The sequence below is a fragment of the Poromitra crassiceps genome (genome assembly GCF_964638095.1).
Source record: "Poromitra crassiceps genome assembly, contig: HAP1_SCAFFOLD_452, whole genome shotgun sequence".
Taxonomy (NCBI): Eukaryota; Metazoa; Chordata; class Actinopteri; order Beryciformes; family Melamphaidae; genus Poromitra; species Poromitra crassiceps.
The window spans coordinates 15338-43010 of NW_028151955.1; the positions used below are offsets into that span (position 1 = coordinate 15338).

General features: G+C 43.7%; 2 protein-coding genes across 2 annotated transcripts; both read right to left on the reverse strand.

Moving 5' to 3' along the window:
- Positions 1–886: 886 nt before the first annotated feature.
- Positions 887–14950, reverse strand: LOC310771231 (WD repeat-containing protein 76-like). Its single transcript, XM_083663887.1, has 9 exons — positions 14122–14950; positions 12755–12916; positions 10288–10403; positions 9947–10054; positions 9630–9782; positions 9481–9534; positions 5995–6265; positions 4693–4855; positions 887–969 (listed from the first exon to the last, which is right to left on the reverse strand). The coding sequence occupies exons 1-7, from the start codon at positions 14251–14253 to the stop codon at positions 6010–6012; spliced, it is 981 nt and encodes a 326-aa protein (XP_083520013.1). The 5' UTR covers positions 14254–14950; the 3' UTR covers positions 887–969; positions 4693–4855; positions 5995–6009.
- Positions 14281–24987, reverse strand: LOC310771236 (WD repeat-containing protein 76-like; the record flags this gene model as incomplete). The annotated part of the gene is made up of 6 exons (XM_083663891.1): positions 24859–24987; positions 23554–23716; positions 22187–22297; positions 19720–19835; positions 19379–19486; positions 14281–14284 (listed from the first exon to the last, which is right to left on the reverse strand). The coding sequence occupies exons 2-6, from the start codon at positions 23683–23685 to the stop codon at positions 14281–14283; spliced, it is 471 nt and encodes a 156-aa protein (XP_083520017.1). The 5' UTR covers positions 23686–23716; positions 24859–24987.
- Between the last annotated feature and the right edge of the window lie 2686 nt (positions 24988–27673).

The window sequence follows — 27673 nt, forward strand, 5'->3', positions numbered from 1 at the left end:
ATGACTTTCCCACACTGAGAGGCTATGTTCAAGTGAGTGGATGTACCCGATGGAAGTCAGCAAAGGAGCTGTGGTGGTCATTGCTGAGGTGTCATATATCCTATGGAAAAAGAAAAGAAAATGCACATTCAATTTAGAGATGTAATTCCAAAACAAGTAGTGCAGTGCAAGTGCTTTAAGCTGTGTCAGCCCCACCTAATCGTGTTGTCCATACAGGAGCTGAGCACTCTGTTCCCTGTACTAGGGGAGAAATAAGCACTGGTTATGCTTAAAGAGTGGCCGTGCAGCTGGCAGACCGCCTGGCTCTCGGTCTTCTTCAGACAGCGGCTATCGTAAATACTCACAAGCCTGCAGAGAAGAAGGAAAATTAGTTTGGACTATTTATAGACTGGACAGACTACAGCTGAACTGACTACAAGCAGGCAATCCAATTTAACAACTTTAGAAAACAAATGATCAAAGTGATTACTGCTCTGGAGAAAATATAAATTAATCAAAGATATGAGTCATACCTGCTCTCGGCCACTGCAAAGTACTGCTTGTTTAGTGGATGGACGCTAACACAGTGAAGGCTCTTGGGGTTGAGGGTGTAGAGGGTGTGGAGGGACTCATGGGAGTTGCTGCAGAGAAATTAAAAACATTAAGAGATTAGAAGCAGCTTTGTACCAGTCTGGAAAACATTATGCATGTTTCTGACAATGTTGTTTATGATTAATAAAAAAAGAGAGCAGGCGGTTAGCACTCTTCATGCTTACTGACATTCAACATGATGAAGAGAGATGGTAAAGAATAGAGAAGTGCTGCATTTTTTAAATCATTAATACAACAGTTGAAGAAGATGGCAGTATGTTACCCTGGGGTGCGCCTATCCACAATGGCAACATCTCCACCAAATTGCCCGACAACTAGTGTCATACAGTCATGTGACAGGAAGTCAAAGGTTTTCAGGCCATCTTCAATAGAATACACCTGGTAGGAAGTAGAAAATGATTCAGATCAGCTGGTGAAGTAGGAATATCTTAAAACTGGAGTGGGTTTACAATTCATGCACGATTTTACATCAACTTAATGAGGACATGGAATGTTTTTTTAAACATCTCCACTGATTTATAAGTTTGTTGCAAAGCAGTAATGAGTAAGTCCAGAATATTTCAGCAAAATTAACAGATGTTGTGCTTGAGGGCGGCTGTTCCAACTACAGATTGTTTATTTTTTCTATATGCACACATCCAGGGAGAATCGAATTGAAAACCTTAACAAGCGTTAATGACCCATGCCAGCAGGCGGGGGAGGATTTCTCAATGCAGAAAATATATAGAGAATATATAGAGAAGGTAAACACTGTCCATCTGCTTATATTACGGAGATTGTAAACTGATGCAAAGTGGGTTGAAAATCGGCAAAGCCTTCCTTTAATTACACATAGCTGCATCAAGACTTGTTTGTGTAAAAACTGTTCCTGAAATGGAACTGTACACCTGTGATGTCAGCCCCAGCAGAATGTCCAGCAACAAGTGATGTCACAGGTGTTTAACACCCATTTAGAATCCTACCCTTTTCTCCATACTGTATTTCTGCCCTGGGGGCCTGTATCTTATTATAATATATATAGGGGGGGGGGGGGGTTCATAATGATCATGAGCCCAAAATGTAAATTCATTACCCCCGCCCCCCCCAAAAATAAAATAATAATAACACCGCGCTCTTCAAGTTAAAAGGTATTGGTTCAAACTGTACTTACTGGCTGAAATTATGATTATTATTATCATTATATATACAGTATATATATATTGTTACAGAGTGATATGTGATTGACATGTGATTGTCAGGGACCCCCTTGTTTAACTCATTGAGTGCCAATGACGTCGATCGACGTCAAATGCGTTTTTTGACGGTGGGACGTGGATCAAAGCCTCCTGCATCTCCTGTACAAATATTGTAGCTATTGGATGTGTATAACCTATTTTACGGACTCATTAGGTGGCGACAGTGCTCTCCAGATTAGAGAAAGGTCAGGAAAACAGTAGGAAAAAGCCCCGTGATGAAAGTGAAACCGCTCATGCTGCAGGCGGAGCCATATAGATTGCTCTGGCTGCAGCTGACGTTGGCTGCGAACAGCAGTCAATCCGCTCCCACAACTGAGCCCCTCTGCCTCTGTCTGTCTGTCTGCATAGTTTCTCCACACGATTAGCCGCCAGAAAAGCAGCACCCGACACTGAAAAGCCAAACAATTCTCAGCAGTCCGGTTTGGCTTTTCCGTGTCGCGCTGGGAGCCGGCGCACAAAAACGGAGCACTCCGAAAATAGACGCTGGGTGCGTGAGGCTGTGTGTTAGTGTGGGGAGGAGTTTGCAGCTGAGGGGGGGGAGAGGGGGGTGGGGCACGCAGGGCACCACACAACTACACCACGTCACTACATCAGAAAATATTAGCTAGAGTCAGTGAATGTGCTTGAAATGCTTCATTTCACAAAAGGCTGAATAACTCAGCTTCTAATTTGAAACGCCTGAAAACGCTGAAAACAACCTATCTTCTCCGGCTCATAACTAAAGAACGGAAAATGGTATCAATAAACTTTTTTTTGCTGATGATACAATAGAGTCTCCTTGTTCTTTGTGCGTGTTCGGTGTTTACATAGTAATATCACACAATATTCTGTGGGCCTCGAGAAATCACTGAAAACGCTCTGAAACTCTGGCACTGGGAGCGTCCGTTCTCCAAAAGTGGCTGGCACTCAATGAGTTAATTATAATATGTCAATTTACGTCTTTGCATCAGAGGATCAAACAGGAAGTGGGAGTGGCTTAGAGATTATATCCGTGGCATTTCAGGTGCGCAGCCCCCCCCCCCCCCTCTCTGCCATGTTGGTCTGCTAGTCTGATCAGGAAGCCATGTATCGCTCCTGTTCCCCAGTGCTCTATTGATCCCTCCGTTTCCACGTGTATGGGTGTGACTGTGTGTGTGAGATATTATTTTGAATTAGCGTCCCCAATCTACTGAACGGGAGCTGCTGATGGCCCGCTCCACACTACCGACTGAGCTGTCCACACAAGCCGGGCTGTCTAGGTGTCATCGCCCCATGCTGATAGCAGGTGAGCTGCTCCCATTCACTTTGTGACTTCTTGTTTGATATTTCTGTGCAAAGACGTTCTGTGTTGTTGTGGCAGGTGTGGACTGACTAGACACGAGCTTGATCCTATTTTGAGAGCCAGATCTGTCACAATATATATATATATATATATATATATATATAGTAAATTCCTAGATAGATGCCACTGGGGAAGGGGGGGTGATCAATAAAACTACATTTTATGGAACAAAATTTACATCTTCAAAGAGGGCCTTCTCTACATCCATGCAGCGTAGAGATCCATCGTAGCTGAGGGTCAGCAGGTGGCTAGGATGAGTCCTGGAGAACATCATGCAGCTCACTGGACGCTGAGAGTGGGGCTCAAAAAGCAGCACGCCATCATCACCGTAATCACCACCCTTAACTCATTGAATGCCATGGACGTCCTTCGACGTCCAATTAAATAGTGACGTAGAGTGCCACGGACGTCCTTCGACGTCCAATGCGTTTTTTGACGGTGGGACGTCGATCAAAGCCTTCCGCAGCTCCTGTACAACTATAGTAGCTATTGGAGGTCTATAACCTATTTTACAGAAGCCTTAGGTGGCGACAGTGCTCTCCAGATTACAGAAATGTCAGGAATACACAGCCTGAAATAGCCTTGATGAAAGAGAACCCGCTCATGCTGCAGTCCAGAGCCATGTAGATTGTTCTGGCTGCAACTGACGGTGCGTGCGAACACAGTCAATCCGCGCACACAACTGAGTCCTTCTGCCTCTGTCTGTCTGTCAGCATAGTTTCTCCACATGATTAGCCGCTAGAAAAGCAGCAGCGCGACACTGAAAAGCCAAACCTTTCACTGCAGTCCGCGTGTGGCTTCTCCATGTTGCGCTGCCTGGGAGGCGGCGCTTCCCAGGCTTCCTAGACGCTTGGTGCGAGGCTGTGTGTTACTAGTGTGGGGAGGAGTTTTCAGCTGAGGGGGGGGAGGGGGGGAGGGGGGGTGGGGCACGCAGGGCAGGACACAACTACACCACATCACTACATCAGAAAATATTACCGTATCTAGAGTCAGTGAATGTGCTTGAAATGCTGCATTTCACAAAAGGCTGAATATCTCAGCTTATAATTTGAAATGCCTGAAAACGCTGAAAACAACCTATCTTCTCCGGCTCATAACTAAAGAACGGAAAATGGTATCAATAAACTTTTTTTTGCTGATGATACAATAGAGTCTCCTTGTTCTTTTTGCGTGTTCGGTGTTTACATAGTAATATCACACAATATTCTGTGGGCCTCGAGAAATCACTGAAAACGCTCTGAAAACTCTGGCACTGGGAGCGTCCGTTCTCCAAAAGTGGCTGGCACTCAATGAGTTAAAGAGTAAATAATAAATCAATCAAGTTGTACTGTAACACTGTACTTTTCCCCTAAGTGTCCAGTCATTGATGTTTTACTTCAGGAACTCATTTCCTTGTCATTTTAGCGGACATCCACAGGCTGGCAAAAGTAGGAACCAAATTTATGTATTTTTTGTGTCACTGGAATACGATTCAGAACATCCAAACTCCCAAATTCTAAAAAGATGGTGTTAGCAAATGGTTATGATCAAAGCAAAGAAACTCACCAAGTTCCAGAGTCCTACATGCCCCCATTTATCTCCTGCAGCCATGAGCAGACTGCTAGTGCAGGGGTGGAAGGCAGCAGAGTATATGCGTTGTTGAACCACTTTGGCCACTTGATCTTCAGTTATCCTCATGGTCTTAAGGGAAGAGCGATACCTGCATCACCTGCAACCACAAAGATGAACTGTAAAAGACCACACAAAAATATATTGTATAGTCAATTCTATTTAAACGCCCAGCGATGCATCAACATTTTTTTTTTTTTACAAATGTCAGATGTCTAAATATTCAGACTTAAACATCATAAACAGTCAGGACACAAAGTGACAAACAGGAGTCATGAGGTAAAGTTGTTTGAAGCCACTGTAGTTATCATAGTCTGAAGTCTGTCGACTTCCTCAACGGTGGGACTGTGAGCCGGCTCCCGCCTGCTCTCTGCAGCCCTGTGCAGGTGTTGCTCTCTGGTACAACACACAATCTCCAGCTCTTTCTACGGGTGCTGGTACTGTTCTTTATCAGCCAGCTGGTTGTTATCCAGCCAGGCGATGGCCTGGTGGCACCTCTCCGCACCTTCCTCTGGTCCTCCTCGCTAATCTTGCCCTTCACGTTGAAGGCGTATGACTCCAGGGATTTTTTTTTATTATTTTTTGTGCATTCGTGCAGGACTTCACCTGGGAGGATCGACAGGCAAGGGAACAACTGTGGCCGAAAATCAAGCAAGCCAGATCGCTGGGTAAGGTGGCTTTCTACAAAGGCCACGTCGCAGTAATTGATGGACGTACAGTAAAGGCTTAATGTATTAAATGCAAACAGCAGTCAAAAGAAACAAGAAAAAAAACATATAGACAATATTCCAAGGTTTTGCCTGCCATTAAGAGAACAGTATAAAACTCAATCAATTGTGACTCCAAGAATGAACAGTCTAAATTCTTCGCCATACGGTGCATTACGCAAAACAGCCAGAAGATGGCGATGTTGCCCAAGGCAAACAGCCTGGCAGATAGCTAAAACGTCTAAAACAAGCAGCTATTGACAGCTGTCTATTTTTGAAAGAGCAGTTGGAGTATCAGGATGTTGGAAATAGTCCTGAAAGTGAGACAAATAGTAAAGGGAGAAACTAGGTTTTCTGAAGCTTTGAACCAATTGTGAACCTGGGGACATCTGCTGGTCAAATTTGAAACAGGATGCCCCCTAAAAACAATGATTTAGTAGCCTAGTCTACATTATCCTGAAACAAATCCAATTTGTGGGACTTCATAATAGACATATGTAGGCATTTATAAATGGTGGCGTTGTTCGTGCACGTTTTGGTCCTGGTCTCAGTTGGTGAAGACATGCAGGCGTCCTGAGTTGTTGCCGCCCAGCAAAGCATTCCTTGTAGGATGGAAGGCTGTGATGGACAGCACCGTGCTGAGGTGGTGGTCGTCTCTGAAGGAGTGCTGCAGCTGGCCGCTTTCGTGGAAGACCTGCACCTGGCGAGGCCGCTCCATGCTTCCCACCACAAAGCAGTCCTCTTGTTTAGGGTCCCACACTGCTGATAGCTTCGTCAGCCATCGGCCTGTGTTCAGGTTATGTCTGAAAATAAATTTCAGACAACTTAGCATACAGTATAGTCTGATGAAGAATGTGTTACCCACTTCTAGTAAAATCTGACTGGACTCACTGTAGCAGGAGTAATGGCATGTAAACAATTGCATTGCCTTTTCATGTGGTTTTTTCTACCAAAGAAAAAGAAAAGGAAATCCGCACTGTTTTTTAAGCTCCCACGTGAGTTTTTTAATTACAAAAAAGCAACGGGTCTTCATCAGGCAGTACAGAGAACAAGCTCTCTGTGCATGGGCATATATATAACCTCACATGGGGTGGTGGTGCCCCAATCAGGTGACGACAGACACCTGTGATCATTACAAAATACATAATTGTTGAAAGAGTCCACAAGAATACAACTTTTTTTAAAGATCATATAATAACAGAGGTAAACAAATTCTAAAATACCCGATACAAAAGAAATACAAGAAGTAAAACATGCAGGTGAATATTATTATCCCTATCTATACCAATAAGAAACCAAAGAAATGTAAAAGTATAGTACGGTAGGCCAAGGTAGGTTCAGGCAGGGTTTGAACCCAGGACTCCCAGGTGAGAGTCGTACGTGCTACCCACATGACCGAAGAGCCAGGCACATGTCTACAATGGCCAAGGTGTATACATATAACAAGAGAATATAATAAAGTTAAAACATCACAGCAATGGCTTGATGTCTAGTTCTTCATTGAGGCCATACGGTGCCAACGTGTTGAGTGTATATATGTGAAAAGCCACACGTTGTAAAAGTCATTGTTCGTGGTCACCTCCTCTAGGGGGCTTTTCAACCTTCTCTATCCCCATGTACCGGAGTGAGGAGATGCTGTGTCCTGCTTGTTTGAAGTGGACTGCAACAGGGTTACGTTCATCACCGCATCTGATGTTGCTGCAATGCTCGCTAATCCTAGTGCGGAGGGCTCTAGACATTTTCCCCACATAAGCTAATCCACAAGGACATTTTATCTTTAAAAAAGTTGTATTCTTGTGGAAAGACCTACTCTTTCAACAATTATGTATTTTGTAATGATCACAGGTGTCTGTCATCACCTGATTGGGGCACCACCACCCCATGTGAGGTTATATATATGCCCATGCACAGAGAGCTTGTTCTCTGTACTGCCTGATGAAGACCCGTGAGGGTCAAAATGTTGCTTTTTTGTAATTAAAAAACTAACCGTGGGAGCTTAAAAAACAGTGTGCGGATTTCCTTTTCTTTTTCTATACGCGTATTTTTTCCAGCACCTGTTGAAATAATCTTGGATGTGCGTGCACTCTACTCTTCTGCATATTTCTACCAAAGACACACGATTGTTAATTTTGGTTTGACATTTTTTTTATGTACGGTAATTTAAGTGCCGAGTTGGAAAGGCTTGTTGTCGCTGTGATACTGGCTTATAATAAAACTGTAATAAAAATAGAAACAGTGATAAGTATTATAATGACCTGAGATAAACCTTCTACTACCCAAAACTCAAATGTATCAATCACTGTGGCACTGATGAAGATCCGCCATTAGGCCCTCTCTGCACTTTCACACAGAACCAAGCAGCCCTGCCATACAGGAGTGTGCTTTAGATAGCATCCACCCCTCCCGGATTGAAATTAGGCGTGAACCATGGGCGTTAAGCTTATTATGTCTGAGGAGTCTATTTATTTAATTTTATTTTGCCTTTATATAAACAGGTAAATCAGTGCGACCTGAATTTAACGAGCAACTTTCAATATTCGTCTGATCGACTTTATGGATCACAAAGGCAGCATCATGTATTACAAGCTACACGTAACGGAAGGCTTTCTTACCTTTGGTTCCAGTTTTTTTTATAAAGTATATACCCATGTTGTGAAGTAGCCTAATTAAGTCCGTTCTGAAAGCGTGTTGACTGGAAGAAAAAAAGTGTGAAACAGCTGCAGTCTGATTTTAATAACGTTATCGACGGCGTCATTATAGACCACTTGGTTTCTACTTCTGGTTATGTCACTTTCAGAAGAACAGAGCAAATCTCAGCCACAGTGGGCAACGCAAGGCACACACCTGCTCAAGTGACTCGGGCTATAGTAGGAGCACAGTCTGAATGCTAACATTAGTTGTTTTTCGTAAGGGAACGCACAACAGGCGAGACAGCCTGCAGATATGCTTCGGTTAACTTATTTCTGATCGGAGAACTTCAATCTGGAGGTTGTTTTCCCTCAGTCCTCCTGTCATTTCTTTATGAATGAGCCGAGATTCCCGTCTTCCCGCGGATTAGCCTTTTAGACAGACGTCGATTCTGCGCTGATACTACCTCTACCGGGGGAACGAAAGGCGTAACAAAATGACACGCCATTCCGTTCTTGCGACTTTTATACAGGAGGCATCATTCTACAGGCGGCGCCCCCGCCAGGCCAGTAAAAGAATTGCAATTTGTTTTTTTGTTTTTCTGCTCTCCCCAAAATTTAAATATACCTTTATGGCATATTATTACAATTACAATATAGCAATAATGGTGTTGACAGTAATAGAAGATTCCAAATCATTCAAAACAATCAGCATTTTGCTTTTAGGAGCATTGTGCCAGCGTGCGGCGCTGTTCCAAAACATGTAAACGTGTCGTTGCCTGCGAAACGCTCATCCCATAATACAAATGTTCGCATCGCATCCCATAATAGTATGATGATACTTGGGATGCCATTGCGAACATAGATGCGAACAGGTTAGCTAAAAGTTTAGCGTCACCAGCGAGGGGCCCCACCGTTGCGGTCGAGGTACATTTCGAAATCCCTCCAGGCCTGAAAATCTTTCTAGGGGAAACACTGCAGGAGGCGAGACATAACGCTGCAACGAACGCGGCTTTCACAGTCTGTGTTAAAGGGGCTATAGATTGAGACAGCTTTCCTGATTTTCCCTCCCCTGATCAGGTAACATAATGACTTTGGAAAAACAGTTAGCAAGCACGACTCCCATAAAGATATATAAAAAGTATACGGGTGCCTGGGTCGGAGGATACTAGTAGGTGACAGATGTCCCGGCACACGCGGTTTAAGAAAAAATATCTTATTTATTGTGGGCAAGCAAGGTGATGAACGTTTCGCCTAGAAGCCTTCTAGGCGAAACGTTCATCACCTTGCTTGTATAATAAGATATTTTTTCTTAAACCGTGTGTGCCGGGACATCTGTAACATAATGACTTTCCCACACTGAGAGGCTATGTTCAAGTGAGTGGATGTACCCGATGGAAGTCAGCAAAGGAGCTGTGGTGGTCATTGCTGAGGTGTCATATATCCTATGGAAAAAGAAAAGAAAATGCACATTCAATTTAGAGATGTAATTCCAAAACAAGTAGTGCAGTGCAAGTGCTTTAAGCTGTGTCAGCCCCACCTAATCGTGTTGTCCATACAGGAGCTGAGCACTCTGTTCCCTGTACTAGGGGAGAAATAAGCACTGGTTATGCTTAAAGAGTGGCCGTGCAGCTGGCAGACCGCCTGGCTCTCGGTCTTCTTCAGACAGCGGCTATCGTAAATACTCACAAGCCTGCAGAGAAGAAGGAAAATTAGTTTGGACTATTTATAGACTGGACAGACTACAGCTGAACTGACTACAAGCAGGCAATCCAATTTAACAACTTTAGAAAACAAATGATCAAAGTGATTACTGCTCTGGAGAAAATATAAATTAATCAAAGATATGAGTCATACCTGCTCTCGGCCACTGCAAAGTACTGCTTGTTTAGTGGATGGACGCTAACACAGTGAAGGCTCTTGGGGTTGAGGGTGTAGAGGGTGTGGAGGGACTCATGGGAGTTGCTGCAGAGAAATTAAAAACATTAAGAGATTAGAAGCAGCTTTGTACCAGTCTGGAAAACATTATGCATGTTTCTGACAATGTTGTTTATGATTAATAAAAAAAGAGAGCAGGCGGTTAGCACTCTTCATGCTTACTGACATTCAACATGATGAAGAGAGATGGTAAAGAATAGAGAAGTGCTGCATTTTTTAAATCATTAATACAACAGTTGAAGAAGATGGCAGTATGTTACCCTGGGGTGCGCCTATCCACAATGGCAACATCTCCACCAAATTGCCCGACAACTAGTGTCATACAGTCATGTGACAGGAAGTCAAAGGTTTTCAGGCCATCTTCAATAGAATACACCTGGTAGGAAGTAGAAAATGATTCAGATCAGCTGGTGAAGTAGGAATATCTTAAAACTGGAGTGGGTTTACAATTCATGCACGATTTTACATCAACTTAATGAGGACATGGAATGTTTTTTTAAACATCTCCACTGATTTATAAGTTTGTTGCAAAGCAGTAATGAGTAAGTCCAGAATATTTCAGCAAAATTAACAGATGTTGTGCTTGAGGGCGGCTGTTCCAACTACAGATTGTTTATTTTTTCTATATGCACACATCCAGGGAGAATCGAATTGAAAACCTTAACAAGCGTTAATGACCCATGCCAGCAGGCGGGGGAGGATTTCTCAATGCAGAAAATATATAGAGAATATATAGAGAAGGTAAACACTGTCCATCTGCTTATATTACGGAGATTGTAAACTGATGCAAAGTGGGTTGAAAATCGGCAAAGCCTTCCTTTAATTACACATAGCTGCATCAAGACTTGTTTGTGTAAAAACTGTTCCTGAAATGGAACTGTACACCTGTGATGTCAGCCCCAGCAGAATGTCCAGCAACAAGTGATGTCACAGGTGTTTAACACCCATTTAGAATCCTACCCTTTTCTCCATACTGTATTTCTGCCCTGGGGGCCTGTATCTTATTATAATATATATAGGGGGGGGGGGGGGTTCATAATGATCATGAGCCCAAAATGTAAATTCATTACCCCCGCCCCCCCCAAAAATAAAATAATAATAACACCGCGCTCTTCAAGTTAAAAGGTATTGGTTCAAACTGTACTTACTGGCTGAAATTATGATTATTATTATCATTATATATACAGTATATATATATTGTTACAGAGTGATATGTGATTGACATGTGATTGTCAGGGACCCCCTTGTTTAACTCATTGAGTGCCAATGACGTCGATCGACGTCAAATGCGTTTTTTGACGGTGGGACGTGGATCAAAGCCTCCTGCATCTCCTGTACAAATATTGTAGCTATTGGATGTGTATAACCTATTTTACGGACTAATTAGGTGGCGACAGTGCTCTCCAGATTAGAGAAAGGTCAGGAAAACAGTAGGAAAAAGCCCCGTGATGAAAGTGAAACCGCTCATGCTGCAGGCGGAGCCATATAGATTGCTCTGGCTGCAGCTGACGTTGGCTGCGAACAGCAGTCAATCCGCTCCCACAACTGAGCCCCTCTGCCTCTGTCTGTCTGTCTGCATAGTTTCTCCACACGATTAGCCGCCAGAAAAGCAGCACCCGACACTGAAAAGCCAAACAATTCTCAGCAGTCCGGTTTGGCTTTTCCATGTCGCGCTGGGAGCCGGCGCACAAAAACGGAGCACTCCGAAAATAGACGCTGGGTGCGTGAGGCTGTGTGTTAGTGTGGGGAGGAGTTTGCAGCTGAGGGGGGGGGAGAGGGGGGTGGGGCACGCAGGGCACCACACAACTACACCACGTCACTACATCAGAAAATATTAGCTAGAGTCAGTGAATGTGCTTGAAATGCTTCATTTCACAAAAGGCTGAATAACTCAGCTTCTAATTTGAAACGCCTGAAAACGCTGAAAACAACCTATCTTCTCCGGCTCATAACTAAAGAACGGAAAATGGTATCAATAAACTTTTTTTTGCTGATGATACAATAGAGTCTCCTTGTTCTTTGTGCGTGTTCGGTGTTTACATAGTAATATCACACAATATTCTGTGGGCCTCGAGAAATCACTGAAAACGCTCTGAAACTCTGGCACTGGGAGCGTCCGTTCTCCAAAAGTGGCTGGCACTCAATGAGTTAATTATAATATGTCAATTTACGTCTTTGCATCAGAGGATCAAACAGGAAGTGGGAGTGGCTTAGAGATTATATCCGTGGCATTTCAGGTGCGCAGGCCCCCCCCCCCCCTCTCTGCCATGTTGGTCTGCTAGTCTGATCAGGAAGCCATGTATCGCTCCTGTTCCCCAGTGCTCTATTGATCCCTCCGTTTCCACGTGTATGGGTGTGACTGTGTGTGTGAGATATTATTTTGAATTAGCGTCCCCAATCTACTGAACGGGAGCTGCTGATGGCCCGCTCCACACTACCGACTGAGCTGTCCACACAAGCCGGGCTGTCTAGGTGTCATCGCCCCATGCTGATAGCAGGTGAGCTGCTCCCATTCACTTTGTGACTTCTTGTTTGATATTTCTGTGCAAAGACGTTCTGTGTTGTTGTGGCAGGTGTGGACTGACTAGACACGAGCTTGATCCTATTTTGAGAGCCAGATCTGTCACAATATATATATATATATATATATATAGTAAATTCGTAGATAGATGCCACTGGGGAAGGGGGGGTGATCAATAAAACTACATTTTATGGAACAAAATTTACATCTTCAAAGAGGGCCTTCTCTACATCCATGCAGCGTAGAGATCCATCGTAGCTGAGGGTCAGCAGGTGGCTAGGATGAGTCCTGGAGAACATCATGCAGCTCACTGGACGCTGAGAGTGGGGCTCAAAAAGCAGCACGCCATCATCACCGTAATCACCACCCTTAACTCATTGAATGCCATGGACGTCCTTCGACGTCCAATTAAATAGTGACGTAGAGTGCCACGGACGTCCTTCGACGTCCAATGCGTTTTTTGACGGTGGGACGTCGATCAAAGCCTTCCGCAGCTCCTGTACAACTATAGTAGCTATTGGAGGTCTATAACCTATTTTACAGAAGCCTTAGGTGGCGACAGTGCTCTCCAGATTACAGAAATGTCAGGAATACACAGCCTGAAATAGCCTTGATGAAAGAGAACCCGCTCATGCTGCAGTCCAGAGCCATGTAGATTGTTCTGGCTGCAACTGACGGTGCGTGCGAACACAGTCAATCCGCGCACACAACTGAGTCCTTCTGCCTCTGTCTGTCTGTCAGCATAGTTTCTCCACATGATTAGCCGCTAGAAAAGCAGCAGCGCGACACTGAAAAGCCAAACCTTTCACTGCAGTCCGCGTGTGGCTTCTCCATGTTGCGCTGCCTGGGAGGCGGCGCTTCCCAGGCTTCCTAGACGCTTGGTGCGAGGCTGTGTGTTACTAGTGTGGGGAGGAGTTTTCAGCTGAGGGGGGGGAGGGGGGGAGGGGGGGTGGGGCACGCAGGGCAGGACACAACTACACCACATCACTACATCAGAAAATATTACCGTATCTAGAGTCAGTGAATGTGCTTGAAATGCTGCATTTCACAAAAGGCTGAATATCTCAGCTTATAATTTGAAATGCCTGAAAACGCTGAAAACAACCTATCTTCTCCGGCTCATAACTAAAGAACGGAAAATGGTATCAATAAACTTTTTTTTGCTGATGATACAATAGAGTCTCCTTGTTCTTTTTGCGTGTTCGGTGTTTACATAGTAATATCACACAATATTCTGTGGGCCTCGAGAAATCACTGAAAACGCTCTGAAAACTCTGGCACTGGGAGCGTCCGTTCTCCAAAAGTGGCTGGCACTCAATGAGTTAAAGAGTAAATAATAAATCAATCAAGTTGTACTGTAACACTGTACTTTTCCCCTAAGTGTCCAGTCATTGATGTTTTACTTCAGGAACTAATTTCCTTGTCATTTTAGCGGACATCCACAGGCTGGCAAAAGTAGGAACCAAATTTATGTATTTTTTGTGTCACTGGAATACGATTCAGAACATCCAAACTCCCAAATTCTAAAAAGATGGTGTTAGCAAATGGTTATGATCAAAGCAAAGAAACTCACCAAGTTCCAGAGTCCTACATGCCCCCATTTATCTCCTGCAGCCATGAGCAGACTGCTAGTGCAGGGGTGGAAGGCAGCAGAGTATATGCGTTGTTGAACCACTTTGGCCACTTGATCTTCAGTTATCCTCATGGTCTTAAGGGAAGAGCGATACCTGCATCACCTGCAACCACAAAGATGAACTGTAAAAGACCACACAAAAATATATTGTATAGTCAATTCTATTTAAACGCCCAGCGATGCATCAACATTTTTTTTTTTTTACAAATGTCAGATGTCTAAATATTCAGACTTAAACATCATAAACAGTCAGGACACAAAGTGACAAACAGGAGTCATGAGGTAAAGTTGTTTGAAGCCACTGTAGTTATCATAGTCTGAAGTCTCTAGTCGACTTCCTCAACGGTGGGACTGTGAGCCGGCTCCCGCCTGCTCTCTGCAGCCCTGTGCAGGTGTTGCTCTCTGGTACAACACACAATCTCCAGCTCTTTCTACGGGTGCTGGTACTGTTCTTTATCAGCCAGCTGGTTGTTATCCAGCCAGGCGATGGCCTGGTGGCACCTCTCCGCACCTTCCTCTGGTCCTCCTCGCTAATCTTGCCCTTCACGTTGAAGGCGTATGACTCCAGGGATTTTTTTTTATTATTTTTTGTGCATTCGTGCAGGACTTCACCTGGGAGGATCGACAGGCAAGGGAACAACTGTGGCCGAAAATCAAGCAAGCCAGATCGCTGGGTAAGGTGGCTTTCTACAAAGGCCACGTCGCAGTAATTGATGGACGTACAGTAAAGGCTTAATGTATTAAATGCAAACAGCAGTCAAAAGAAACAAGAAAAAAAACATATAGACAATATTCCAAGGTTTGGCCTGCCATTAAGAGAACAGTATAAAACTCAATCAATTGCGACTCCAAGAATGAACAGTCTAAATTCTTCGCCATACGGTGCATTACGCAAAACAGCCAGAAGATGGCGATGTTGCCCAAGGCAAACAGCCTGGCAGATAGCTAAAACGTCTAAAACAAGCAGCTATTGACAGCTGTCTATTTTTGAAAGAGCAGTTGGAGTATCAGGATGTTGGAAATAGTCCTGAAAGTGAGACAAATAGTAAAGGGAGAAACTAGGTTTTCTGAAGCTTTGAACCAATTGTGAACCTGGGGACATCTGCTGGTCAAATTTGAAACAGGATGCCCCCTAAAAACAATGATTTAGTAGCCTAGTCTACATTATCCTGAAACAAATCCAATTTGTGGGACTTCATAATAGACATATGTAGGCATTTATAAATGGTGGCGTTGTTCGTGCACGTTTTGGTCCTGGTCTCAGTTGGTGAAGACATGCAGGCGTCCTGAGTTGTTGCCGCCCAGCAAAGCATTCCTTGTAGGATGGAAGGCTGTGATGGACAGCACCGTGCTGAGGTGGTGGTCGTCTCTGAAGGAGTGCTGCAGCTGGCCGCTTTCGTGGAAGACCTGCACCTGGCGAGGCCGCTCCATGCTTCCCACCACAAAGCAGTCCTCTTGTTTAGGGTCCCACACTGCTGATAGCTTCGTCAGCCATCGGCCTGTGTTCAGGTTATGTCTGAAAATAAATTTCAGACAACTTAGCATACAGTATAGTCTGATGAAGAATGTGTTACCCACTTCTAGTAAAATCTGACTGGACTCACTGTAGCAGGAGTAATGGCATGTAAACAATTGCATTGCCTTTTCATGTGGTTTTTTCTACCAAAGAAAAAGAAAAGGAAATCCGCACTGTTTTTTAAGCTCCCACGTGAGTTTTTTAATTACAAAAAAGCAACGGGTCTTCATCAGGCAGTACAGAGAACAAGCTCTCTGTGCATGGGCATATATATAACCTCACATGGGGTGGTGGTGCCCCAATCAGGTGACGACAGACACCTGTGATCATTACAAAATACATAATTGTTGAAAGAGTCCACAAGAATACAACTTTTTTTAAAGATCATATAATAACAGAGGTAAACAAATTCTAAAATACCCGATACAAAAGAAATACAAGAAGTAAAACATGCAGGTGAATATTATTATCCCTATCTATACCAATAAGAAACCAAAGAAATGTAAAAGTATAGTACGGTAGGCCAAGGTAGGTTCAGGCAGGGTTTGAACCCAGGACTCCCAGGTGAGAGTCGTACGTGCTACCCACATGACCGAAGAGCCAGGCACATGTCTACAATGGCCAAGGTGTATACATATAACAACAGAATATAATAAAGTTAAAACATCACAGCAATGGCTTGACGTCTAGTTCTTCATTGAGGCCATACGGTGCCAACGTGTTGAGTGTATATATGTGAAAAGCCACACGTTGTAAAAGTCATTGTTCGTGGTCACCTCCTCTAGGGGGCTTTTCAACCTTCTCTATCCCCATGTACCGGAGTGAGGAGATGCTGTGTCCTGCTTGTTTGAAGTGGACTGCAACAGGGTTACGTTCATCACCGCATCTGATGTTGCTGCAATGCTCGCTAATCCTAGTGCGGAGGGCTCTAGACATTTTCCCCACATAAGCTAATCCACAAGGACATTTTATCTTTAAAAAAGTTGTATTCTTGTGGAAAGACCTACTCTTTCAACAATTATGTATTTTGTAATGATCACAGGTGTCTGTCATCACCTGATTGGGGCACCACCACCCCATGTGAGGTTATATATATGCCCATGCACAGAGAGCTTGTTCTCTGTACTGCCTGATGAAGACCCGTGAGGGTCAAAATGTTGCTTTTTTGTAATTAAAAAACTAACCGTGGGAGCTTAAAAAACAGTGTGCGGATTTCCTTTTCTTTTTCTATACGCGTATTTTTTCCAGCACCTGTTGAAATAATCTTGGATGTGCGTGCACTCTACTCTTCTGCATATTTCTACCAAAGACACACGATTGTTAATTTTGGTTTGACATTTTTTTTATGTACGGTAATTTAAGTGCCGAGTTGGAAAGGCTTGTTGTCGCTGTGATACTGGCTTATAATAAAACTGTAATAAAAATAGAAACAGTGATAAGTATTATGATGACCTGAGATAAACCTTCTACTACCCAAAACTCAAATGTATCAATCACTGTGGCACTGATGAAGATCCGCCATTAGGCCCTCTCTGCACTTTCACACAGAACCAAGCAGCCCTGCCATACAGGAGTGTGCTTTAGATAGCATCCACCCCTCCCGGATTGAAATTAGGCGTGAACCATGGGCGTTAAGCTTATTATGTCTGAGGAGTCTATTTATTTAATTTTATTTTGCCTTTATATAAACAGGTAAATCAGTGCGACCTGAATTTAACGAGCAACTTTCAATATTCGTCTGATCGACTTTATGGATCACAAAGGCAGCATCATGTATTACAAGCTACACGTAACGGAAGGCTTTCTTACCTTTGGTTCCAGTTTTTTTTATAAAGTATATACCCATGTTGTGAAGTAGCCTAATTAAGTCCGTTCTGAAAGCGTGTTGACTGGAAGAAAAAAAGTGTGAAACAGCTGCAGTCTGATTTTAATAACGTTATCGACGGCGTCATTATAGACCACTTGGTTTCTACTTCTGGTTATGTCACTTTCAGAAGAACAGAGCAAATCTCAGGCACAGTGGGCAACGCAAGGCACACACCTGCTCAAGTGACTCGGGCTATAGTAGGAGCACAGTCTGAATGCTAACATTAGTTGTTTTTCGTAAGGGAACGCACAACAGGCGAGACAGCCTGCAGATATGCTTCGGTTAACTTATTTCTGATCGGAGAACTTCAATCTGGAGGTTGTTTTCCCTCAGTCCTCCTGTCATTTCTTTATGAATGAGCCGAGATTCCCGTCTTCCCGCGGATTAGCCTTTTAGACAGACGTCGATTCTGCGCTGATACTACCTCTACCGGGGGAACGAAAGGCGTAACAAAATGACACGCCATTCCGTTCTTGCGACTTTTATACAGGAGGCATCATTCTACAGGCGGCGCCCCCGCCAGGCCAGTAAAAGAATTGCAATTTGTTTTTTTGTTTTTCTGCTCTCCCCAAAATTTAAATATACCTTTATGGCATATTATTACAATTACAATATAGCAATAATGGTGTTGACAGTAATAGAAGATTCCAAATCATTCAAAACAATCAGCATTTTGCTTTTAGGAGCATTGTGCCAGCGTGCGGTGCTGTTCCAAAACATGTAAACGTGTCGTTGCCTGCGAAACGCTCATCCCATAATACAAATGTTCGCATCGCATCCCATAATAGTATGATGATACTTGGGATGCCATTGCGAACATAGATGCGAACAGGTTAGCTAAAAGTTTAGCGTCACCAGCGAGGGGCCCCACCGTTGCAGTCGAGGTACATTTCGAAATCCCTCCAGGCCTGAAAATCTTTCTAGGGGAAACACTGCAGGAGGCGAGACATAACGCTGCAACGAACGCGGCTTTCACAGTCTGTGTTAAAGGGGCTATAGATTGAGACAGCTTTCCTGATTTTCCCTCCCCTGATCAGGTAACATAATGACTTTGGAAAAACAGTTAGCAAGCACGACTCCCATAAAGATATATAAAAAGTATACGGGTGCCTGGGTCGGAGGATACTAGTAGGTGACAGATGTCCCGGCACACGCGGTTTAAGAAAAAATATCTTATTTATTGTGGGCAAGCAAGGTGATGAACGTTTCGCCTAGAAGCCTTCTAGGCGAAACGTTCATCACCTTGCTTGTATAATAAGATATTTTTTCTTAAACCGTGTGTGCCGGGACATCTGTAACATAATGACTTTCCCACACTGAGAGGCTATGTTCAAGTGAGTGGATGTACCCGATGGAAGTCAGCAAAGGAGCTGTGGTGGTCATTGCTGAGGTGTCATATATCCTATGGAAAAAGAAAAGAAAATGCACATTCAATTTAGAGATGTAATTCCAAAACAAGTAGTGCAGTGCAAGTGCTTTAAGCTGTGTCAGCCCCACCTAATCGTGTTGTCCATACAGGAGCTGAGCACTCTGTTCCCTGTACTAGGGGAGAAATAAGCACTGGTTATGCTTAAAGAGTGGCCGTGCAGCTGGCAGACCGCCTGGCTCTCGGTCTTCTTCAGACAGCGGCTATCGTAAATACTCACAAGCCTGCAGAGAAGAAGGAAAATTAGTTTGGACTATTTATAGACTGGACAGACTACAGCTGAACTGACTACAAGCAGGCAATCCAATTTAACAACTTTAGAAAACAAATGATCAAAGTGATTACTGCTCTGGAGAAAATATAAATTAATCAAAGATATGAGTCATACCTGCTCTCGGCCACTGCAAAGTACTGCTTGTTTAGTGGATGGACGCTAACACAGTGAAGGCTCTTGGGGTTGAGGGTGTAGAGGGTGTGGAGGGACTCATGGGAGTTGCTGCAGAGAAATTAAAAACATTAAGAGATTAGAAGCAGCTTTGTACCAGTCTGGAAAACATTATGCATGTTTCTGACAATGTTGTTTATGATTAATAAAAAAAGAGAGCAGGCGGTTAGCACTCTTCATGCTTACTGACATTCAACATGATGAAGAGAGATGGTAAAGAATAGAGAAGTGCTGCATTTTTTAAATCATTAATACAACAGTTGAAGAAGATGGCAGTATGTTACCCTGGGGTGCGCCTATCCACAATGGCAACATCTCCACCAAATTGCCCGACAACTAGTGTCATACAGTCATGTGACAGGAAGTCAAAGGTTTTCAGGCCATCTTCAATAGAATACACCTGGTAGGAAGTAGAAAATGATTCAGATCAGCTGGTGAAGTAGGAATATCTTAAAACTGGAGTGGGTTTACAATTCATGCACGATTTTACATCAACTTAATGAGGACATGGAATGTTTTTTTAAACATCTCCACTGATTTATAAGTTTGTTGCAAAGCAGTAATGAGTAAGTCCAGAATATTTCAGCAAAATTAACAGATGTTGTGCTTGAGGGCGGCTGTTCCAACTACAGATTGTTTATTTTTTCTATATGCACACATCCAGGGAGAATCGAATTGAAAACCTTAACAAGCGTTAATGACCCATGCCAGCAGGCGGGGGAGGATTTCTCAATGCAGAAAATATATAGAGAATATATAGAGAAGGTAAACACTGTCCATCTGCTTATATTACGGAGATTGTAAACTGATGCAAAGTGGGTTGAAAATCGGCAAAGCCTTCCTTTAATTACACATAGCTGCATCAAGACTTGTTTGTGTAAAAACTGTTCCTGAAATGGAACTGTACACCTGTGATGTCAGCCCCAGCAGAATGTCCAGCAACAAGTGATGTCACAGGTGTTTAACACCCATTTAGAATCCTACCCTTTTCTCCATACTGTATTTCTGCCCTGGGGGCCTGTATCTTATTATAATATATATAGGGGGGGGGGGGGGGTTCATAATGATCATGAGCCCAAAATGTAAATTCATTACCCCCGCCCCCCCCAAAAATAAAATAATAATAACACCGCGCTCTTCAAGTTAAAAGGTATTGGTTCAAACTGTACTTACTGGCTGAAATTATGATTATTATTATCATTATATATACAGTATATATATATTGTTACAGAGTGATATGTGATTGACATGTGATTGTCAGGGACCCCCTTGTTTAACTCATTGAGTGCCAATGACGTCGATCGACGTCAAATGCGTTTTTTGACGGTGGGACGTGGATCAAAGCCTCCTGCATCTCCTGTACAAATATTGTAGCTATTGGATGTGTATAACCTATTTTACGGACTCATTAGGTGGCGACAGTGCTCTCCAGATTAGAGAAAGGTCAGGAAAACAGTAGGAAAAAGCCCCGTGATGAAAGTGAAACCGCTCATGCTGCAGGCGGAGCCATATAGATTGCTCTGGCTGCAGCTGACGTTGGCTGCGAACAGCAGTCAATCCGCTCCCACAACTGAGCCCCTCTGCCTCTGTCTGTCTGTCTGCATAGTTTCTCCACACGATTAGCCGCCAGAAAAGCAGCACCCGACACTGAAAAGCCAAACAATTCTCAGCAGTCCGGTTTGGCTTTTCCGTGTCGCGCTGGGAGCCGGCGCACAAAAACGGAGCACTCCGAAAATAGACGCTGGGTGCGTGAGGCTGTGTGTTAGTGTGGGGAGGAGTTTGCAGCTGAGGGGGGGGGAGAGGGGGGTGGGGCACGCAGGGCACCACACAACTACACCACGTCACTACATCAGAAAATATTAGCTAGAGTCAGTGAATGTGCTTGAAATGCTTCATTTCACAAAAGGCTGAATAACTCAGCTTCTAATTTGAAACGCCTGAAAACGCTGAAAACAACCTATCTTCTCCGGCTCATAACTAAAGAACGGAAAATGGTATCAATAAACTTTTTTTTGCTGATGATACAATAGAGTCTCCTTGTTCTTTGTGCGTGTTCGGTGTTTACATAGTAATATCACACAATATTCTGTGGGCCTCGAGAAATCACTGAAAACGCTCTGAAACTCTGGCACTGGGAGCGTCCGTTCTCCAAAAGTGGCTGGCACTCAATGAGTTAATTATAATATGTCAATTTACGTCTTTGCATCAGAGGATCAAACAGGAAGTGGGAGTGGCTTAGAGATTATATCCGTGGCATTTCAGGTGCGCAGGCCCCCCCCCCCCTCTCTGCCATGTTGGTCTGCTAGTCTGATCAGGAAGCCATGTATCGCTCCTGTTCCCCAGTGCTCTATTGATCCCTCCGTTTCCACGTGTATGGGTGTGACTGTGTGTGTGAGATATTATTTTGAATTAGCGTCCCCAATCTACTGAACGGGAGCTGCTGATGGCCCGCTCCACACTACCGACTGAGCTGTCCACACAAGCCGGGCTGTCTAGGTGTCATCGCCCCATGCTGATAGCAGGTGAGCTGCTCCCATTCACTTTGTGACTTCTTGTTTGATATTTCTGTGCAAAGACGTTCTGTGTTGTTGTGGCAGGTGTGGACTGACTAGACACGAGCTTGATCCTATTTTGAGAGCCAGATCTGTCACAATATATATATATATATATATATATAGTAAATTCGTAGATAGATGCCACTGGGGAAGGGGGGGTGATCAATAAAACTACATTTTATGGAACAAAATTTACATCTTCAAAGAGGGCCTTCTCTACATCCATGCAGCGTAGAGATCCATCGTAGCTGAGGGTCAGCAGGTGGCTAGGATGAGTCCTGGAGAACATCATGCAGCTCACTGGACGCTGAGAGTGGGGCTCAAAAAGCAGCACGCCATCATCACCGTAATCACCACCCTTAACTCATTGAATGCCATGGACGTCCTTCGACGTCCAATTAAATAGTGACGTAGAGTGCCACGGACGTCCTTCGACGTCCAATGCGTTTTTTGACGGTGGGACGTCGATCAAAGCCTTCCGCAGCTCCTGTACAACTATAGTAGCTATTGGAGGTCTATAACCTATTTTACAGAAGCCTTAGGTGGCGACAGTGCTCTCCAGATTACAGAAATGTCAGGAATACACAGCCTGAAATAGCCTTGATGAAAGAGAACCCGCTCATGCTGCAGTCCAGAGCCATGTAGATTGTTCTGGCTGCAACTGACGGTGCGTGCGAACACAGTCAATCCGCGCACACAACTGAGTCCTTCTGCCTCTGTCTGTCTGTCAGCATAGTTTCTCCACATGATTAGCCGCTAGAAAAGCAGCAGCGCGACACTGAAAAGCCAAACCTTTCACTGCAGTCCGCGTGTGGCTTCTCCATGTTGCGCTGCCTGGGAGGCGGCGCTTCCCAGGCTTCCTAGACGCTTGGTGCGAGGCTGTGTGTTACTAGTGTGGGGAGGAGTTTTCAGCTGAGGGGGGGGAGGGGGGGAGGGGGGGTGGGGCACGCAGGGCAGGACACAACTACACCACATCACTACATCAGAAAATATTACCGTATCTAGAGTCAGTGAATGTGCTTGAAATGCTGCATTTCACAAAAGGCTGAATATCTCAGCTTATAATTTGAAATGCCTGAAAACGCTGAAAACAACCTATCTTCTCCGGCTCATAACTAAAGAACGGAAAATGGTATCAATAAACTTTTTTTTGCTGATGATACAATAGAGTCTCCTTGTTCTTTTTGCGTGTTCGGTGTTTACATAGTAATATCACACAATATTCTGTGGGCCTCGAGAAATCACTGAAAACGCTCTGAAAACTCTAGCACTGGGAGCGTCCGTTCTCCAAAAGTGGCTGGCACTCAATGAGTTAAAGAGTAAATAATAAATCAATCAAGTTGTACTGTAACACTGTACTTTTCCCCTAAGTGTCCAGTCATTGATGTTTTACTTCAGGAACTCATTTCCTTGTCATTTTAGCGGACATCCACAGGCTGGCAAAAGTAGGAACCAAATTTATGTATTTTTTGTGTCACTGGAATACGATTCAGAACATCCAAACTCCCAAATTCTAAAAAGATGGTGTTAGCAAATGGTTATGATCAAAGCAAAGAAACTCACCAAGTTCCAGAGTCCTACATGCCCCCATTTATCTCCTGCAGCCATGAGCAGACTGCTAGTGCAGGGGTGGAAGGCAGCAGAGTATATGCGTTGTTGAACCACTTTGGCCACTTGATCTTCAGTTATCCTCATGGTCTTAAGGGAAGAGCGATACCTGCATCACCTGCAACCACAAAGATGAACTGTAAAAGACCACACAAAAATATATTGTATAGTCAATTCTATTTAAACGCCCAGCGATGCATCAACATTTTTTTTTTTTTACAAATGTCAGATGTCTAAATATTCAGACTTAAACATCATAAACAGTCAGGACACAAAGTGACAAACAGGAGTCATGAGGTAAAGTTGTTTGAAGCCACTGTAGTTATCATAGTCTGAAGTCTCTAGTCGACTTCCTCAACGGTGGGACTGTGAGCCGGCTCCCGCCTGCTCTCTGCAGCCCTGTGCAGGTGTTGCTCTCTGGTACAACACACAATCTCCAGCTCTTTCTACGGGTGCTGGTACTGTTCTTTATCAGCCAGCTGGTTGTTATCCAGCCAGGCGATGGCCTGGTGGCACCTCTCCGCACCTTCCTCTGGTCCTCCTCGCTAATCTTGCCCTTCACGTTGAAGGCGTATGACTCCAGGGATTTTTTTTTATTATTTTTTGTGCATTCGTGCAGGACTTCACCTGGGAGGATCGACAGGCAAGGGAACAACTGTGGCCGAAAATCAAGCAAGCCAGATCGCTGGGTAAGGTGGCTTTCTACAAAGGCCACGTCGCAGTAATTGATGGACGTACAGTAAAGGCTTAATGTATTAAATGCAAACAGCAGTCAAAAGAAACAAGAAAAAAAACATATAGACAATATTCCAACGTTTGGCCTGCCATTAAGAGAACAGTATAAAACTCAATCAATTGCGACTCCAAGAATGAACAGTCTAAATTCTTCGCCATACGGTGCATTACGCAAAACAGCCAGAAGATGGCGATGTTGCCCAAGGCAAACAGCCTGGCAGATAGCTAAAACGTCTAAAACAAGCAGCTATTGACAGCTGTCTATTTTTGAAAGAGCAGTTGGAGTATCAGGATGTTGGAAATAGTCCTGAAAGTGAGACAAATAGTAAAGGGAGAAACTAGGTTTTCTGAAGCTTTGAACCAATTGTGAACCTGGGGACATCTGCTGGTCAAATTTGAAACAGGATGCCCCCTAAAAACAATGATTTAGTAGCCTAGTCTACATTATCCTGAAACAAATCCAATTTGTGGGACTTCATAATAGACATATGTAGGCATTTATAAATGGTGGCGTTGTTCGTGCACGTTTTGGTCCTGGTCTCAGTTGGTGAAGACATGCAGGCGTCCTGAGTTGTTGCCGCCCAGCAAAGCATTCCTTGTAGGATGGAAGGCTGTGATGGACAGCACCGTGCTGAGGTGGTGGTCGTCTCTGAAGGAGTGCTGCAGCTGGCCGCTTTCGTGGAAGACCTGCACCTGGCGAGGCCGCTCCATGCTTCCCACCACAAAGCAGTCCTCTTGTTTAGGGTCCCACACTGCTGATAGCTTCGTCAGCCATCGGCCTGTGTTCAGGTTATGTCTGAAAATAAATTTCAGACAACTTAGCATACAGTATAGTCTGATGAAGAATGTGTTACCCACTTCTACAGTAGTAAAATCTGACTGGACTCACTGTAGCAGGAGTAATGGCATGTAAACAATTGCATTGCCTTTTCATGTGGTTTTTTCTACCAAAGAAAAAGAAAAGGAAATCCGCACTGTTTTTTAAGCTCCCACGTGAGTTTTTTAATTACAAAAAAGCAACGGGTCTTCATCAGGCAGTACAGAGAACAAGCTCTCTGTGCATGGGCATATATATAACCTCACATGGGGTGGTGGTGCCCCAATCAGGTGACGACAGACACCTGTGATCATTACAAAATACATAATTGTTGAAAGAGTCCACAAGAATACAACTTTTTTTAAAGATCATATAATAACAGAGGTAAACAAATTCTAAAATACCCGATACAAAAGAAATACAAGAAGTAAAACATGCAGGTGAATATTATTATCCCTATCTATACCAATAAGAAACCAAAGAAATGTAAAAGTATAGTACGGTAGGCCAAGGTAGGTTCAGGCAGGGTTTGAACCCAGGACTCCCAGGTGAGAGTCGTACGTGCTACCCACATGACCGAAGAGCCAGGCACATGTCTACAATGGCCAAGGTGTATACATATAACAACAGAATATAATAAAGTTAAAACATCACAGCAATGGCTTGACGTCTAGTTCTTCATTGAGGCCATACGGTGCCAACGTGTTGAGTGTATATATGTGAAAAGCCACACGTTGTAAAAGTCATTGTTCGTGGTCACCTCCTCTAGGGGGCTTTTCAACCTTCTCTATCCCCATGTACCGGAGTGAGGAGATGCTGTGTCCTGCTTGTTTGAAGTGGACTGCAACAGGGTTACGTTCATCACCGCATCTGATGTTGCTGCAATGCTCGCTAATCCTAGTGCGGAGGGCTCTAGACATTTTCCCCACATAAGCTAATCCACAAGGACATTTTATCTTTAAAAAAGTTGTATTCTTGTGGAAAGACCTACTCTTTCAACAATTATGTATTTTGTAATGATCACAGGTGTCTGTCATCACCTGATTGGGGCACCACCACCCCATGTGAGGTTATATATATGCCCATGCACAGAGAGCTTGTTCTCTGTACTGCCTGATGAAGACCCGTGAGGGTCAAAATGTTGCTTTTTTGTAATTAAAAAACTAACCGTGGGAGCTTAAAAAACAGTGTGCGGATTTCCTTTTCTTTTTCTATACGCGTATTTTTTCCAGCACCTGTTGAAATAATCTTGGATGTGCGTGCACTCTACTCTTCTGCATATTTCTACCAAAGACACACAATTGTTAATTTTGGTTTGACATTTTTTTTATGTACGGTAATTTAAGTGCCGAGTTGGAAAGGCTTGTTGTCGCTGTGATACTGGCTTATAATAAAACTGTAATAAAAATAGAAACAGTGATAAGTATTATGATGACCTGAGATAAACCTTCTACTACCCAAAACTCAAATGTATCAATCACTGTGGCACTGATGAAGATCCGCCATTAGGCCCTCTCTGCACTTTCACACAGAACCAAGCAGCCCTGCCATACAGGAGTGTGCTTTAGATAGCATCCACCCCTCCCGGATTGAAATTAGGCGTGAACCATGGGCGTTAAGCTTATTATGTCTGAGGAGTCTATTTATTTAATTTTATTTTGCCTTTATATAAACAGGTAAATCAGTGCGACCTGAATTTAACGAGCAACTTTCAATATTCGTCTGATCGACTTTATGGATCACAAAGGCAGCATCATGTATTACAAGCTACACGTAACGGAAGGCTTTCTTACCTTTGGTTCCAGTTTTTTTATAAAGCATATACCCATGTTGTGAAGTAGCCTAATTAAGTCCGTTCTGAAAGCGTGTTGACTGGAAGAAAAAAAGTGTGAAACAGCTGCAGTCTGATTTTAATAACGTTATCGACGGCGTCATTATAGACCACTTGGTTTCTACTTCTGGTTATGTCACTTTCAGAAGAACAGAGCGAATCTCAGGCACAGTGGGCAACGCAAGGCACACACCTGCTCAAGTGACTCGGGCTATAGTAGGAGCACAGTCTGAATGCTAACATTAGTTGTTTTTCGTAAGGGAACGCACAACAGGCGAGACAGCCTGCAGATATGCTTCGGTTAACTTATTTCTGATCGGAGAACTTCAATCTGGAGGTTGTTTTCCCTCAGTCCTCCTGTCATTTCTTTATGAATGAGCCGAGATTGCCGTCTTCCCGCAGCTTAGCCTTTTAGACAGACGTCGATTCTGCGCTGATACTACCTCTACCGGGGGAACGAAAGGCGTAACAAAATGACACGCCATTCCGTTCTTGCGACTTTTATACAGGAGGCATCATTCTACAGGCGGCGCCCCCGCCAGGCCAGTAAAATAATTGCAATTTGTTTTTTTGTTTTTCTGCTCTCCCCAAAATTTAAATATACCTTTATGGCATATTATTACAATTACAATATAGCAATAATGGTGTTGACAGTAATAGAAGATGCCAAATCATTCAAAACAATCAGCATT

Bases quoted from the DNA above. Each gene is read 5' to 3' on its own strand.
- LOC310771231 (XM_083663887.1), bottom strand. From the start codon at position 14,253: ATGAGGATAACTGAAGATCAAGTGGCCAAAGTGGTTCAACAACGCATA. The intron at 12,917-14,121 runs GTGAGTTTCTTT...CAATGAGTTAAG, and splicing joins ATGTAGGACTCTGGAACTTG to GGTGGTGATTACGGTGATGA. The intron at 9,535-9,629 runs GTGGGGCTGACA...CTTTTTCCATAG, and splicing joins TGTATGGACAACACGATTAG to GATATATGACACCTCAGCAA.